The 15569-nt window shown below is 54.4% G+C and overlaps 1 protein-coding gene across 3 annotated transcripts in view; it reads left to right on the top strand.

The window, feature by feature from the left end:
* The window catches only part of SAFB2 (scaffold attachment factor B2), a 23916-nt gene extending 8347 nt beyond the window's left edge, over positions 1 to 15569 (top strand). For 2 of the 3 annotated variants that reach the window (XM_084794216.1, XM_084794214.1), the window contains exons 7-22: positions 590 to 617; positions 1447 to 2128; positions 2542 to 2591; positions 3230 to 3330; positions 5660 to 5809; positions 5891 to 6000; positions 8518 to 8645; positions 10059 to 10150; positions 11495 to 11631; positions 11873 to 12163; positions 12500 to 12637; positions 13327 to 13369; positions 13889 to 14019; positions 14822 to 14934; positions 15015 to 15081; positions 15250 to 15569. In XM_084794216.1, the coding sequence (XP_084650342.1) occupies positions 590 to 617; positions 1447 to 2128; positions 2542 to 2591; positions 3230 to 3330; positions 5660 to 5809; positions 5891 to 6000; positions 8518 to 8645; positions 10059 to 10150; positions 11495 to 11631; positions 11873 to 12163; positions 12500 to 12637; positions 13327 to 13369; positions 13889 to 14019; positions 14822 to 14934; positions 15015 to 15081; positions 15250 to 15412 (2424 nt within the window). In that variant the 3' untranslated portion in view covers positions 15413 to 15569. Of the gene's footprint in view, positions 1 to 589; positions 618 to 1446; positions 2129 to 2541; positions 2592 to 3229; positions 3331 to 5659; positions 5810 to 5890; positions 6001 to 8517; positions 8646 to 10058; positions 10151 to 11491; positions 11632 to 11872; positions 12164 to 12499; positions 12638 to 13326; positions 13370 to 13888; positions 14020 to 14821; positions 14935 to 15014; positions 15082 to 15249 lie in introns of all 3 variants that reach the window. The other variant, XM_084794215.1, reaches the window with a different exon arrangement.

The raw sequence follows: 15569 nt of genomic DNA, 5'->3' as shown, positions 1-15569 counted from the left end.
GGAGATGTTGATGGGGCCAGAGCCCTGACCTCCAACCTTACAGTGTGGTAGAGATGAGGTACGGAGCCTACATTTAGAGGCTGGCACATAGGTTGTAGAGGTTCTGTGAGGTGGGGCTATGATCAGGACCAAAGGGCCAAGCAGCTGAGCTCTGTAATTACCTCGAAGGTTCCCAGAGAAACCGAGGCTTGGAGTTAGTGTAGCTGAGTTCAAGGATGAACTTGGTGTGGTTATGGCCCTTCAGCAGTAAGGGGTGGAACTTCTGGGGTGCAGGTGTCAGTGCTGAGGACTATAAGGTCCCAGGCCTGTGCGGGGTGTGGCTGATGTCCTGAATGAGAGCAGGCAGGCTTCCTTAAGTCCCAAGCTCACTGGAGGAAGGGGAGATGCCCCTGCCTTGCCCTTCTTTGTCTTTGCCAGTGGGTGTTTGGTGGAGTTGGGTTTAGTCTTAGGCCTGATACTCAGGAGCTTCTTAAAGGTGTGGCTTTCATCTGGGAAGCACCTGAGTGGCTGAGGCCCTGTGGCAGATCTGTGCCTGGGATCCGTGGCTGTGCTGTTTGGAGTGATGTCTGTCCTGTTCTCTCTCCAACAGGCTGATGAAGGAGCCCCCTTGGAACCAGGTACTGCTGAGACAGGAACAACAGTGCAGCTTGGCGCCCTGCTGCTCGCGCTTAAGTCCTGTCTGTTGTTGAGCTGTTATGGTTTCGTAAATCACCCCAGTGGTGAACCATCCCAATCACGCAGGATCAGAGATTGGAAACCCACTGTATCACCAGATCTGTGCGTGTGCTGTGGTAGCCCAAGGGCAGCCTTGGGGGCAGATGCGCTACTTGCATCAGGCCATGCAGAATGGCTGTGAGTGGCCACCGGGTAAGGCTGCGTGTCCACACACGAGACAGATCTTGTGATACCATGCCAAGCCAAAATCGTGGGGTTGAGGCAGGCTGAGGCTGTGATAGGGAACTTACCCCAGAAGCCATTGAAGCCAGAAGACAAGTGGGTCTCTGCCAAGATGGACTGCCGCGTTTCCGAAGGTGAAGAGCGGCTCCAGTAGCCTTGGACTGTGGTGCTGGTGCTGGCCATGATGTATCAAGCTGGGAGCAGCAAGCTCCTCAGTTAACGGTGACTGCTGTGGCTTCAGCACCGTGGACATTGGGAACGAGTCAGAAGATACAGGCATGATGGAACCTGAAGAAAGCTGTGGAAGCTGCACCGTGGTTGTAGGGTAGAAGTATTGGGGGGCCCAGCCTCTGCCCTTAGTGCAGGCTGGGGGCGCCATGGCCGTGGGCGCAGGTAGGGTGCAGGCGCTGTGTAGCGGGTTTTCCAATCTCTGTGTAGCCAGCAGTTCTGTCAGTGTGAGCAGGGCCGCCGAGCCCGAGCCGCAGTTGTGATTGCTTTATTTCCCTGGTGATTAAACCTTGTGCCATTCTATTCCTGTTAAATCCGTAGAAAATGAGAAAATACTCGACATTTTGGGGGAAACTTGTAAATCTGAGCCAGTAAAAGAAGAAGGTTCGGAGCTGGAGCAGCCCTTTGCCCAGGCCACGAGTAGCGTGGGGCCAGACAGGAAGCTGGCGGAGGAAGAGGACCTATTTGAGAGCTGCGGCCACCCGGAAGAGGAAGAGGAGGAAGAAGAGCAGGAAGAGGAGGAAGAGGAGGAAGAGGAGGAGGGAGATTTAGCTTTGGCCTGCAGCAGTGAGTCTGATTCTCCAAGCGCTCAGTGTCAGTGGAGCGAGGCAGACGCTCCATTAGCGGTAGTGAAAAGGGAGCCGGCGGAGGCGCCGGAAGGAGGAGGAGGAGGTGTCCTGCAGAGGCGGAGGCGAAAGCGCAAGCGTAAGCGCAGGCGGAGGAAGAAGAACCAGGCACAGGCCGAAGCCCTGGGCACAGGTGGAGGCGCCGGGATGGACTGCGAGCCTGTAGGGCTAGAGGAGCCAGTTGAACAGAGTAGCACGGCTGCCCAGCTCTCGGAGGCCACCAGCCAGGAGCTGGTGCAAGCGCCCACGGCAGCCCTGAGCCCTGAGCCCCAAGATAGCAAAGACGACGTGAAGAAGTTTGCTTTTGACGCTTGTAATGACGTCCCTGCGGCTCCTAAAGAGTCCTCAGCCAGTGAGGGCGCTGATCAGAAAATGAGGTTTGTTGATTCTCAGTCCTAGACCAGACGCTATCTCCTTTCATTGTCACTAGCGACACACACACGAGCTGTTTAGAGCCTGCAGTCGGCAGCCACGCTGCCCAGCTAGCTCCTTCAGGCAGCTCCGTGTCTCTCTGTGTATATTTAACGGGCGATTGGTTTTCCCTTACTCAACCTGCCGTGGTTGGGTTCTTAAATTGATGACCGGTACCTCCAGCTAAACTGAATTGCTCTGTAGGGATCTGGCATTGTATTTTGTGGTCAGATTTTCCAACATAAACTCATAAAAGGTGTCTTGACAGTTTAATTTGAGACTAATTCCCTGGTAGGTATTCAGTTTTAGCACATTCATACTCTGGAATAAGTTCACTTCAGCCTTTCTGTGTCGCAGTAACACTCGTTTTTGTCTCTAGCTCTGTTAAGGAAGAACAGGATATAAAGCCAGTCATTAAAGATGAGAAAGGTAGGCCTCCCTTGGCCATGTTACCATGTGGTGACCCAGGGATGGGGTGGGCTGCAGGCTGCCACGGAGGCCAATTTCTCTTGTGCACTGCACTTCCTGAACCACTGTCGGGGGTTATGGGTAAGAGAGAGAATGAGAATGTGTGTGTGTGTGTGTGTGTGTGTGTGTGTGTGTGTGTGTGTGTGTGTGTATGTGGTCTTGTCTTATGCCCAGACTAGAATACCTGCTCTGTGAATGGCAAGGCACCTGCAGGACCCCTTGAGCCATCTGAGCGTGGTGGCACACTCTTATTATCCCAGCATTCTGGAAGGCTGAGGCAGGCTTGGTCTACAAAGTGAGTCCAGGACAGCCAGGGCCGAGGACTCTGGTTTATCCCCAGAGCCATGTAGAAAGCTGCACATCAGTGTCCCCACAACCCCAGTGCTGGAGAGGCAGACAGAGGAGGTAGCCTGAGCTTCACTGGCCTGCCAGTTGAGCCTAACCTGGGAGCTGCATGCTCACTGGACTGTGTCTCAAAAATGAGGGAGACAATTATTTGGGGAAGACCCCTGCCCTCGGCACAGCACAGGGAGTCTTGCAGCTTCTACCCCATGTGGATAGGGCCTGCCTCAGTGGCACTGATGACCTCCTCTCTCCAGGCCGTGCCAGCTGTAGCTCGGGAAGGAACCTGTGGGTCAGCGGGCTGTCCTCCAGCACACGTGCTACTGACCTCAAGAGCCTCTTCAGCAAACATGGGAAGGTAGGGCCCCCCCCCCCATATCTGCCTACTGCCAAGGTGGGACCTTGGGAAAACATCCAGCTTGCTAGCTTTAGTGTCCACATGCTCAGATGTTGATGTTTTCTCCTCTTCACTCTAGAGATTTCACCTAGGGCTGAATGTGTGCTTGGGAAGTGCTCTGTCCCTGACTAGACCCACCATCTTGGTTTGTGGCCCTTGGTGGCCTGGAACTCAGTCAGAGTTCCCCTGCTGTATTGTACCGAGTTCTCAACAGTTGAACTGTCTTTCTCCTTCCACATGTGGGACAGCTGCGGTGACAGGCTTGTGCCACTGCTCGAGGGCTAGCGGTCTGAGCTATGAAAGTCCCAGCAGGCAGCATAGAGGCCAGCCTGCACTTGCTTCTGCTTAGAGCACCCAGGCTGCAGTAGAGAGATGGCTCACTCACTCTTACCTCTTCTCAGGGCCATGTGAGGACAGCTCCCTTTGACAGGCCCCTGGGGGTCTAAAGCCACACAGCACAGTTGTGTGCCAGTGATTAAGCTGTAGGCCTCCCTGTCCTTCCCTGCAGCTTCTTGGAAACTTGAGCAGGAGACTGGGCCTGCTTTTTCACTAGTGCATTGCACACGCTTAAGAGCTTCTCTCAGACACTGGGGACTGAAGGAGACTACTGTGCAGTGGCTGGGTCTGAACACTGGGACGCAGCATGCTGGCCTGGTGCCTGGGCATGGGTGTGGTCACTGGTGCAGGCAGAGGCACCTGTTCCACTCTCATCATCCGTCATACCCACTGCAGGCAGTGTTAGAAGACAGGCCTGGAAGCCACAGTTAGATTGTGGTGTGTGGGGCTGCTACCCTCCACGCCCTGTGTGCCGTGCAGGCTTAGTGTATGTTCTGGCATTGCACACGCAGAGGCTTGAGAGTCAGGGAGCGTGTGTGTCTGCATAAGAACAGCAGGGCTGAAGGCCGGGTATCGTATCAGTAGTCAAGGGTGTTCCCAAGGCTTAGCCAGGCCCACGTCCAGGCGCACTTGAGTGTGAGAGGCCAAGTGTGTTCCAGGACGCCTGCTTCTATCCATTAGATGCTTGGTGCCTGGGTTTCTGCGGACAACATGCTGCCCTTCCTCTCTGATTTGGGTACCAGGGTACTGTGCCCCCAGTCCCGGTCTGTCTGTCTAAAGTCCAAGCCTTTTGGTGCACCTGTCCCTCTCCTGTTTGATTTCCTTGGTGCTGTTGAGATCGTGGGTCTCATGTCTGCATGTGAGGTCCTGTGTGCTGAGTGCAGCCCCAGTTTCACCAAGCACAGGCTAATGCCAGTTCCTACTGCTTTGCCATTTTCACTTTAGCACTTAAGGCTTGGTGTGAAAAAAAGCACAGGTGACTGGCAGGGCCTTCACTTCTGAGGAGGCTGCCCTGTTCATGCGTGGACAGACCCGTCTCTGTAGCCGGGGCACGTGGCTTATCTTTGTTCCTCGGCTGCCCACTGCCTTTTTCTCCCAGCTTTTCAGGTTCTTCTCCCTCCCTAGCGTGCAGCGTTTTCAGAGCACATTGTGTTTTCTGGGCTCTGCGTTCCCTGCTCCCATCTTTGGGGATTCACATTCTGAACCCTTGGCCACTGATGGATTTCATGGGCTGAGGCAGGCACTAATTCTGTGGCCCAGGCTGCTGCCTCACTTCTAGTCCTTCCTCGCCTCCCAGGCCGGTTCCTGTCTCCCAGTTTTTGTTTCATTCTGGTAGATTTTCTTGAACTTTCTTCTGTGTTCTCTACTATGTGATGCTAGTCAGTGTCTTTTGGGGTTCTGGTAGTTTGGAGGATTACTACACCTTCCTGACGTGCTGGGCCGCTTCTTGCCTGAGCAGATTCTGGCATCCCCCAGGTTTGTCCCATGTCACTTGTGTCTGGTCACAATGCACCCCTGTCCCTATGGGCAGGTATACCAGGATCAGGATACTGCCATCCAGCTTAGAGACTGCATTTTCTTAGCTTACTTGTAACCTGCCTCAGTTTCCCTTCCCTGTTGTGCAGTGGCTACCACCTTCACCAGAAGGCTTGGCACAGAAGCTGGGGCCTGGCAGGGGTCAGGAGCTGCTGAGCAGGCAGGCACCTTTGACTGTGTAGGGTCTGACTAGGCTCCGGATCTGTCCATGTGATGTTTACCAGCTACTGTGTACTGTGTTTGTCACCATGAGAGCTACTGTGCTCTGATAAATGAAGAAGGCTCAATCGACTAGCCAGAGCTGAGTGCAGAGGACAGCAGCAGTTGTGGGTGTCTGCTGCTTGATCCTTAATGAGCCCTGTGGTCCTGTTACAAAAGCCAAGTGTGTCCTTACGCCAGTGTGCTCTTTTCCTTGGAGGTCATCGGGGCGAAGGTGGTCACCAACGCCCGCAGTCCTGGGGCTCGGTGCTATGGATTTGTGACCATGTCCACGTCAGATGAGGCTACCAAATGCATCAGCCACCTACACAGAACCGAACTGCATGGGAGGATGATCTCTGTGGAGAAGGTGAGGTCCCTGCCATAGTCACTGCTAGCAATAGCAGGGCTGTGTCCCCCCCAAAGTCACCACCACCCCGTTACCTTCTAGGCCAAAAACGAACCCTATGGGAAGAAGTCGACAGACAGGAGAGCTTGTGACCAGAAGGAGAAGGTGCCAGGGCTGGACAGGCCTCACCCTGTGGAGATCAAGACGGAGAAGTACAGTGACGTGGCGGCCCTGTCCCTTGGAGTCCCAGTGCCCTTCCAAACCCCACTTCCTAGCCAGTAGCCATGGGACAGTGCAGTCCCTAGTAAGAGCCCAAAGCCAGACAGCTGGGCAGCCTCCCATCGGGCTTTGGTAGCGCAGCCTTGTGATCAGCCTTGACCTCCTGGCCGTGAGAACATCCCAGACCTTCAAGGGCTTCCTGGGCTGACTCACAGCTGTCCACCAGCTTCCCCAGCTTGCAGCCCACTTGCCACAGTACTGTTACCTAACAGATGTCAGGCATTTCTATGTTCATTAAAATGTTAAAAGCCTCCCAGCGTGCCGTGCATCTCCAATGTACCCTGGGATGCCGTAGCACCTTGCTTTTGCCAAAGGACATGGCATATGTTTTTAGCAGAAACAGGCACAGAACTGGAGGCCTGGCAAGTGCCTAACAGCTTCCATTGTCACTGTTGAGAGGGCTCTGTGCTGTTGGGTGTCACAGGGTAGTATCCATGCAGGTGGGGCTGGGCTTCCAGAGATACAATGAAGCTTTCCGTCCACACCCTGGGGACTAGGCTGGCCTCAGAGTGCTTACTGTCCCTACAGTCCCACGGTGAGGATGGCAGCAACAAGCTATAGACTGAGAAAGTGGGCTACACTGGGATTATGCATCATGTCATGAGGGCAGCTTGTCCTCTGTCTTCCACATGTGCACTGTGGGTACACCCACGCACAGAAGCCCTGTGTGGACGAGGCAGCCTCTGGGGAAGCACCCAGCAGCCTACGTGAGCCAGGACTCACTCCAGGGGCTCCTGCCTGTAGCTGTGTGGCCAACCACACGGCAGGTGGCAAGCCTGTGGTCTGCTGGTAGGAGAGCATTATTCTAGTGGTGCCATCTTGGGGCATGGTAACAGAAGAGTGGGTTTTTTCTGCCAATGAAAGGATTAAAAGTGTGTTACCAAAAATCTTGTTGAGTCCCAGCAGAGCTATTAGATGATATCTGGGAAATTAGGGTCCCCTCTTGGTGCTCTGAATCTCATTAATAACAAATTTAAGAGCACATAAATGCAAGCCTAAAGGTGGTGTACTAGGGTCTAAGGAGAGAAACCAGGGCAGGATCACTGGAGACTGCAGCTGCCGAGAGGAAGGAGGATGGAGAAAGAATAAAGGCTCCCAGGGCAGTGTGGAGTGGGAAAGCAAATTATGCTCTGCTCAGCCCCTGAAAAGGCACGTGAGAAGAGAAGAATCAGCAATGCGCTTTTCTGTGGCAGGCCTACAGGAAAGGGGCAGTCGCAGGCCACCCTCCAGCACCCAGAAGGAAGAGAGGGCCATACCTAAGTAAACACTGTGTGCATGCTGTGTAGGAATATAGAAACTAGCTGGGTGCCTGTTGTGGCCCACGCCTGTAATTCCAGCACTCTGGGAGACAGCGCAGGCAGATCTCTGAGTTCGAGGCCAACCTGGTCTACAAAGTGAGTCTAGGATAGCCAAGGCTACAAAGAAACCCCAACTCTGTCTTGAAGAAACAAAAAACCAAGAATCTAGAAACTATAAAGAGATCATGCCAGGCTGAGCTTGCTCCCTGCGCTGGCTTCCTAGGCTCTCTGTCTCTGCCCTGCTTGTTAGCGTGGGAGTCAGTTAGTTTGTGTTGGTTTATTTTGAGGTTGTGTCTTATCTTGTGGCCTAAACTGGCACAGAACTCAAACCTCCTGTTGCAGTCTCCCAAAAACTAGAGAAACAAGCTTACCCACTACACCTAATTGAAATTATTTTTCTGTAAAAGTTAGTTTGTTTTTTTTTTTGTTTTGATTTTTTGTTTTTTTGTTTTTTGTTTTTGTTTTTGTTTTTGTTTTTTTGGTTTTTGGTTTTTGGTTTTTGGAGACAAGGTTTCTCTGTGTAGTCTTGGCTGTCCTGGACTTGCCTTGTAGACCAGGCTGGCCTAGAACTCACAGCGATCCACCTGCCTCTGCCTCCCAAGTGCTGGGATTAAAGGCGTGCGCCACCACGCCCGGCCTTGTAAAAGTATTTTTAAAGTGGGCAAGGTGGCCCCACTGCAAAGGTGCTTGCCAAACCTGATGGAGTTTGATTACCAGAATCTACATGGTAGAAAGGACCAGTTCCTGCTAGTAGTCCTGTCTTTCACATGTGCACTGTGGATACACCCACACACAGAAGCAAAATAAGTAATTTAGCTGGGAATGTTGCTCATTGGGAGAGTACTTGCCTAGCAAGCCTTGAGTTCCGTCCCTAGCACCGTGGAGAACCAGGTGTGATGGCACATGCCTGTCATCCCGGCATCAAGAGATAGACAGGAAAATCGAGTTTGGGCTAGCATGGGTTATATGAGTCTCTGGGTTAGCTGAGGGGCTGGGGCCCAGCAGCACTCTGGCCCTGCTGCTTCCAGCTTCTTAGGCTGCTGAAGAGGACCAGGAGTGGTGCCAGGCCTTGGATCCTCCCCTTCACTAGTGGGTGGGGATGGTGGCCTCTGTGGAGACCACCGGGAGACGACAGCTAACTATTTTCAACAGAACTGTGATCAAGAAGGAAGAGAAACTGGAAAGAAAGGAGGAGAAAAGGCCGGAAGACATTAAAAAGGAGAAGGATCAGGATGAGCTCACTCCGGGAGCTGCCAGTCGATCTCAAGTCACCAAATCAGGTGAGCCTTGGGTGCTGATGGCAGAGATGAGGATTTCATGGACAGGAGGCAGCAAGTGGCAAAACGTGCCACTTGACTGGGTGGATCAACAGTGTGTGATCAACAGTGGATCAACAATGTGTGAGCAACAGCTGCAGAGCAGGCCTAGTGTGCCCTGTCACAGAATCGCAGCATCAGGTGTGCATCAGGCTAGCGTGCAGTCTGGAGGTAAGCACTGCTCACACAGGAGGAGCAGCACAGCAGAGGGCAGGCCTGAGCTTGGGGCTAGTTACGGCTGGACACGGCTTTGTGTGCCGTCCAGTTTCTTCAGGTCCCTGTTTTGTCTGGGCATGGTAAATACCACTCAGGGTACAAGGCAGGAGGGGCACCTTGGCAAGCCTGTTTCAAAATGAGGAAAAAGCTCATATCGCAACCCAGCTCCTGCTAAGACTTTGTGAATTTGCTTGTGGGGTGTGCGTGTTGGTGTCTGTCTGTCCCTCTGTGGTCCATGCCCGCCCAGAGTAGACTCAGCAGGTTGCTCCTCTTGTGGCTCTCACTCAGGTGATGACACAGGGCTTTCTTCTGTCACTGAGCTGATGTTGCAACTAGTATTCATGCAGTTCTTGGGTTCTGAGATCCAGTTCTCAAGGCCAGTGTCGAGCTATCTCCCTGACCCCAGTCCTTGTGTTTCTCCTGTGCTGTTCGCTTCTCTTTTACAGTGACTAGTTGTATTCCCACTCTCAAGTTTGTCCGGGGCTCTCTGTTCCATTCTCTGGCTCCTCACCAGCAGCTTGAGACACTATGGTCAACCACAAAAGCTAATAATTTAAAATAAAACTAAAGCTGGGCGGTGGTGGCGCACACCTCTAATCCCAGCACTGGAAGGCAGAGGCAGGTGCATCACTGTGAGTTCAAGGCCAGCCTGGTCTACAAAGCGAGTCCAGGATAGTCAAGGCTACACAGAGAGACCCTGTCTCGAAAAAAAACAAAAACAAAAAAAGAACTAAAATTACTGGGCATCTTTAACTCCAGCACTTGTGAGGCAGAGGCAGGCAGGTCTCTCTGCGTTTGAGACAGCCTGGTCTACAGAGTGAGTTCCAGGACAGCCAAGGCTGCACAGAGAAACAGTGTCTGAAAAAAAAGAAAAGGAATTATAGCTTCTTGGTGTGGTGAACCTCCCCAGAATTTACCACAGTCCCAGTGCTTACAGCCTAGGCCTGCACGCAGAGATGCCCAGCCAGCTCCTTTGGACAAATGGAACAGCCCTGCCGCCCACACACTGAGCATGCATCCCCTTTGCTGGGCGATACACCCATCAGGCCACACTTGTGGTTTGCAAGGCAGAAACAGCACTGAAGATTGCAGAGGGCGATGAACACAAAGCTGAGCTGTAGAGTGCCCACGTGCTCATGGCTGCCTGTGGTTTCCCTGCAGGAAGCAGAGGCACGGAGCGTACAGTCGTGATGGACAAGTCCAAGGGCGAGCCCGTCATCAGTGTGAAGGCCACAAGCAGGTCAAAGGACAGAGTAAGCATTGACGGGCAGGGCTGGGACAGCGGCTCCCAGCCTCAGTTATCTGGGAAGCGCCCTAGCTGCCATTTTCTGTCCAGCTCTACCCACTTCTAATAGAGGGACTGAGGCATGGACAGCCTTGGCAGTGATGGGCCTGTCTAGCTTGGTCTAATCTGATGATGTCATATTTGTATCTGCTGTTGGCCTTGTGCTAAATTGTACTCAAAGGAAAGTAGGGCTTTGTCCTTGACAGCATGAGGGTTGTGTGTGGGCTTCCCCATGACTCTTCATTCTAGAAGTTTCTGCACAAAAGAGCCAGGCTGCAGCTAAGCACAGTGGTGCATGCCTATAATCCTAGCATTCCAGGAGGCAGAGGCAGGCAAATTGTTGAATTCGAGGCCAGCCTGGTCTACAAATCAAGTCCGGGACAGCCAAGGCTACACAGAAAAACCATGTCTCAAAACAAAACAAAAACAAAAAAAGAGCCAGGCTGCACAGCTGTGTGCTCCACCGGGCACAGGCCCAGGGCTGGAGTGCAGCTGGTGATGCTCTGTTCCCACGCTGCAGGAGAAGAATGTAAGTGCTTGGCCTCTTAGAGCTCTCGGGACTGTGTGGCCTAGTGGGCCATGGTGGGAAAGCATCAGCCATGCAGAAAACTCACACACACTGTAGGAGCGTGATGGCGGAGCCCCTGACAGTATATGCCTTGGCTTCATTCATTTACACGCATTTGCACCTCCTGTGGAGCAGTGTGTGGGATGCCCTGGAGCTCCAGTTAGAATTCTGAGCTGCCCTCCCAGGTCCTCAGAATTTAGAGTTTTCTGATTATCCCAAAGTAGAAGTGCCACTTCCTGGTCTGTGAGGCTTTGGCCAACCCTGACTTCCACAAACACCCCCACCACGAAAGCCAGACACTACACTACAACCAGCTCTGGAGGCCTCATCTCCTATAAAAGCCAGAGGAATAGAAGAGTCTTGGTCTGAGCCTGAGGTGCAGCCTTCCTTCTACCTGGAGAGTGTGGCTTGGCTCTGCTCTGATGTTTGGGTTTTGAGCAGGGGCTTTGCTACATCTGTATCCTAGGCTGGTCTTGAAATTAGAGTCCTGCTGCTATGCCCTCACACGCTGATGTGACTGGTTCCTGTCTCCAAACAACTCTTAAGGTTCAGAATAGGCTGAATTCAGATGTATTTGGGTGTCTGTCACTGCTTTGTGGTGAAAATTGAAAAGCCTGGTACTCAGGAGGTGGGTGGGCAGGGTGGCATGTGCCAGGCTGGCTGCAGAAGCTCATGGTGAGACCCTGGCCTTCTGCACTGTGCTGTGCACCCACTCAGTTCTGACTGAGTCATTCTGGTCAGCAGAGCTCCAAAAGTCAAGAGCGCAAGTCAGAGGGCAGGGAGAAGAGAGATATCCTGTCCTTTGACAAGATCAAGGAGCAGCGGGAGCGAGAACGCCAGAGGCAGCGGGAGCGGGAGATCCGAGAGACTGAGCGGCGACGGTAAGCAGAGGTGCTGCCATCAACCTGCCTTGGTCCTGTCTGCTTGGAAGTGGTTCCTGGCACCACCAGAGGGTATATGGGGCAGTGACCCTCAGAGCCAGGGAGTGTTCCTGACAGTGAGCCGAGGCCCTGGCTGGGCATGGACCTTTTGCCTCTGTGGACCCCTGGTAGGGAGGCCAGAGGCAGAGTAGGGGCAGCACTGCAGCCTGGGGCGGGTCAACTGACAGTCACCTGTGTGCAGGGAGCGGGAGCAGCGGGAGCGGGAGCAACGACTGGACGCCTTCCAGGAGCGGCGCGAGAAGGCACGCTTGCAGCGAGAGCGGCTGCAGCTCCAGTGCCAGCGGCAGCGGCTAGAGCGTGAAAGGCTAGAGCGGGAGCGCCTGGAGCGCGAACGCATGCGAGTGGAGCGGGAAAGGCGCAAGGAGCAGCAGCGCATTATGCGTGAGCGTGAGGAGCTGCGGAGGCAGCAAGAGCAGCTGCGCGCTGAGCAGGAGCGGCGGGCACTGCGCAGGCCCTACGACCTGGATGCCAGGTGAGTGCTGTGGACAGGCATGTGGAGCTGATTCTTGGCCAGCTCTGTGTTGCCCAGCCACCCTGCCTGGTATTTTGTGCTCATGAGCCGTGAAAGGCCACAAGAGGGCAAGATGCTGCTGGCTCTCAGCCGAGCAGATAGTCGTGCAGACATGCTGGGGAAGCCTGTAATTCCCATCCCTTTTGCACAGTCCCAGGGGAGAGGCATGGGAATCCAGTGCTGTTGGTGACAGTCAGCTCAGAGCCTGCCACCATCCTTTGGTGACAGCACCCTTGGCGACTGTGGGATGCTGCTGCCACTACTTTGAACTAAGTATTCTTACAAAATGCAAACCAGGAGAGAGGATGGCTACTGGCCTGAAGGGAAACGCACAGCCATAGAGGACAGGTACCGAGACTTTCCCCGGCCGGATCACCGCTTCCATGACTTCGACCACCGGGAGCGTGGCCATTACCAGGAGCATGTCATAGACAGGTGAGCACCCTGCCCTGCTCCCAAGCAGCATCTAGGTGCATGGCAGGTGAGCCTTGGTGCTCTTTATGAAAAACTCATTGCTCCCTGCGACCTCCACAGGACAGCTGCAGGTGGCACTGGGAAGCACCAGGCCAAATACTAGGTGGGCCCACACAGGCACCCCATGGCCAACCCTCAGTGTCCACATGGCGGGTGGCTCAGCTGTCCTGAGTACCAAGGTGCCATGTGCCTCCCAGCAGATCCTCAGTTGGTTGGGCAGGGCTGCCTGGCCTAGGTACTCTAGAGGAGGAAGCAGGCTGTAAGGGGTGAGGGACCACTGACTCCTGGGCCTGATCCCCACCTTCCACATTCTAGTCGACTTTCCTGGGGCCTAGTTGGGGCTGCTCCTCATACTTCTCAGACTGTGTTCTAAACTATCTTAACCCTGTGCATTGGTAGGGATGCCTGGCAAAGCCTGTCTGGAGCAGCCCCTCTGGGTAGCCATTCTCCATCTCTGGCTCCATAGAGACTTGCTGACCTGGCTCCCACCGCCAGAGGAAAGCCTTCCACTCACCACTTCCATCACTGGTGCTGTGTCCTAGTATACACAGCTAGTGCTTGGTGGGAGCCAGCCTTGTTCCCAAGGGAGACTTCTGCCTCCACCCCACCCACCCGCATGCTACCACACAAGTGCCCTGTTCCCTTTGCAGGAGGGACGGGTCCAGACCAGGGATGGAGGAACGGGATGGACAGGTGAGAGTGGCCACCTGTGGCTCTTGCTGTAGGGTGAGGGAGGGACACCTGCTCCATTCTAAGTCTCACTCAATAGAGAGTGTCAGCTCAATCAATACTTGCTGGGGCATTTGGTGTCTTTGCTCTGGGGACCTGCATTGCAATGGCAACTTTGCAGCCCCATGGGGAGTTGGGCCCAGGCTTTGACCCCTCTGAGCTAGCTGTGTGCTGGTGCTGATGCTGGGGTCATGACAGTGTACTGTGTCCCCAAGTCTCCAAAGAGGAGGTGGGGTTCTGTAGGATGGGCTTGAGTCAGGACACGGCTTTGGAAATGGCTCGCCCTCTGAGTGTCCCCAGAGCATGTTTTGTCATCACCTTCTTACCTCTCAGGAAGAGACTGCTGGCGGTGTATATGCCCCTGCAGCGCCCCTCACAGACACATTGCTGCCTGGCCTTGCAGCACATCTAGGGGACACGGGGTTTAGCTCATGCGAGTGCATGGGCCCCAGAGAAGACACCCCATCTCTCCTGTACCTGCAGTACTACCTAGATGACCACCATGGCCATAGAGGGCTCCTTGAGCACCATGGTTGGGACTCCCGAGATGGCTGGCGTGGCTATAGCTGTGACAAGAAGTTGAACGAAGACCAAGGGCTGCCCCCTCCCCCCAGGTAAGTGTTGTATTAAGAGGAGCTTGAGATGGGCTTCTGGGGTGTACATGGAGGGACCCTCCTGCAGTGACCTTCCCTCAGGTGCAACCTATCTGGAATGTCTTCCTCCACCTACTGTCCCTGGATGTGCCACAGTGGTCATGGTGGCAGGTGTGGCCTTTGTTCAGTAGAAACACTCGGGGTTCGGTGGTCTGAGGTAGAGCACAGGCTGTCTTCACACAGTCCTCCTGCCTCGCTGCAGCACACTGTGCTGACAGTCCCTAACTGGAGCCTATGTCAATGTACTTTGATCTGGAAAAGCCCATACCACCAGCAGCCTCCCCCTCATCCATCCAGATCTTGCACCCACAAATCCACCACTGTGACTTTGCAAGCACATATCAAGGCACCGTGGCACATACACACACTCATGACCCTTTTACATACGTACATGTGATCCCAGTGAGGTCCCCCCATTCTGTGGTGTGGTTGGGGTGGCGCTCTTCTCTACTGCTGTGGACACCTGCATCAGGCTGTAAAGCAAGGTGTTCCGTGCTCCCTCTCAGCGGTGAGCCATTGTTACCAGCACGTGCTGCCTATGTGCCTGTGTCCGCAGGTTCCTACATAGGGGCAGGCCCAAGTGTGGGCCACTGTGGGACTGCCTTTGGGGCACCCATGGTCCTTCCCTGCTGGTGGCTGGTGTCCTCGTTGCCCACCCCTGGCCACAGTCTCATCTTTGAAGATGTCCTAGAGTTGGGCTCACATCTTGATAATGTTGGGAAGCACATGAGGGCAGCCATGTTTCACCTTCTGTTTGGCGAAGGGTCAACCGAGAATGGGCAGAGCACAACTCACGGCTGGAGGAGCAGCAGGTTCCCGCCTGGCACGGTGCTGTGGACACAAACATGACGGGCCATGAGCACATACGGTGGCGAGGTACCAAGGGGCTGCAAGGAGTCGGTGAGCACCAAGCTTGGAATGCAGGCAGAATCCCCAGAGCCATCTCTCTTCTGCAGGTGCTGAGCGGGGCATAACAGGACCCGGGCATGGGCATGTGGCAGCAGGCCGCGGTGGCATGGCTGGGTAAGGTTTCAATGTCTGCCACTGTCTCCCTCCTTCCTCTCCCCTTTCCTCTTCGTGTCTGCACCCTGGCTGGGCCGGCATTCCCTGTGAACTGTATAGGGCCCTGTCCTCTGAGTTGGCACCTTGTCACCAGTCATGGCCCTTGCAAACCATCTGCCTTTGTTCTAGGCAAGGCAGCTTTGCACACGGTGGACATTCCCAGGGTCATGTGGTGCCCAGTGGTGGACTAGAAGGTGGTGGCGTGACGAGCCAGGACCAGGGTGGCCGAGTCCCCCACCCCCATCCCCACCCTCACCCTCACCCTCACCCCCATTTCACCCGCCGCTACTGAGACCTGCTCTGGACCAAACCCTGCTGCTCCAAGTAGGCAGAGGCTGCAGCTCAAGCCACCTCCAGCATTGTGACACCGTCAGCATTCGCAGGTTCTGCCAAGTGTCGTGTGAACTCACTATCCTAGTGTTTTTAATAAACACAGTCCTGTTCTGTCA

The sequence above is a fragment of the Acomys minous genome, assembly GCF_964271855.1.
Source record: "Acomys minous genome assembly, chromosome: 9".
In the NCBI taxonomy this organism is placed as follows: Eukaryota; Metazoa; Chordata; class Mammalia; order Rodentia; family Muridae; genus Acomys; species Acomys minous.
The sequence above is the reverse complement of the archived record's forward strand: the minus strand, read 5'-3'. Positions and strand labels throughout refer to the sequence as shown.